General features: G+C 57.4%; 1 protein-coding gene across 1 annotated transcript in view; it reads left to right on the top strand.

Moving 5' to 3' along the window:
• Positions 1–594, top strand: part of LOC103916354 (wiskott-Aldrich syndrome protein family member 3-like) — a 5,239-nt gene that overhangs the window by 2,646 nt on the left and 1,999 nt on the right. The window contains exon 5 of the mRNA XM_009323327.1: positions 116–295. Within this exon, the coding sequence (XP_009321602.1) occupies positions 116–295 (180 nt within the window). The remainder of the gene's footprint in view (positions 1–115; positions 296–594) is intronic.

Raw genomic sequence — 594 nt, 5'->3', positions numbered from 1 at the left:
CATCCTGTGTGCTCCCCCCCTGCTGTGGTGGGTGCATCTCGATGCTCCCTGGGTACCGCTCACAGTCCAGAGGAGCCGGGCTGGAGATGGAGCTGCAGCTTGTGTGTGCCCCCAGGAGCAGCGGCTGGGGGGGGACTCCACCCGGGAGGTGAAGAAAGTGAGGAAAGCCCGCAACCGGCGCCTGGAGTGGAACATGATGGCGTATGATAAAGAGTTCCGACCCGATAACAGGTTCTCACCATCCCCCTATCACATGGCGTCATCGGAAGGATCACTGTCCCCAGATAATAGGCAGGTTTTACCTACTACGCGTTTAGCTCACCAGTTCTCCTTTGCTTTTCTCTTCTTCTCCGTCTTTGGGGGGACACGCTGCCCGCAGCAGGGTCGGGGTGGTAAGCCGTAAACCCGTGGTAGCTTCACGGACAGCTGGTGCCCCCGGGGTTGCATCCTGGACCTCAGGAGCAGCCTTGGTGTTGGGATAAGTCAGAGCGCTTTCCATGTAGCAGCTAAGGGAATAGACTGGCTCAGCTTTGTTGGTGTCCACCTCCCCTCCGCTATCTCTCTGCTTTCTTGTATATTTGTATTTTTGTGGCC

The sequence above is a fragment of the Pygoscelis adeliae genome, unplaced genomic scaffold (assembly GCF_000699105.1).
Source record: "Pygoscelis adeliae isolate BGI_AS28 unplaced genomic scaffold, ASM69910v1 Scaffold294, whole genome shotgun sequence".
Taxonomy (NCBI): Eukaryota; Metazoa; Chordata; class Aves; order Sphenisciformes; family Spheniscidae; genus Pygoscelis; species Pygoscelis adeliae.
Note: the sequence above shows the minus strand (reverse complement) of the source record. Positions and strands in the feature narration are given on the sequence as shown.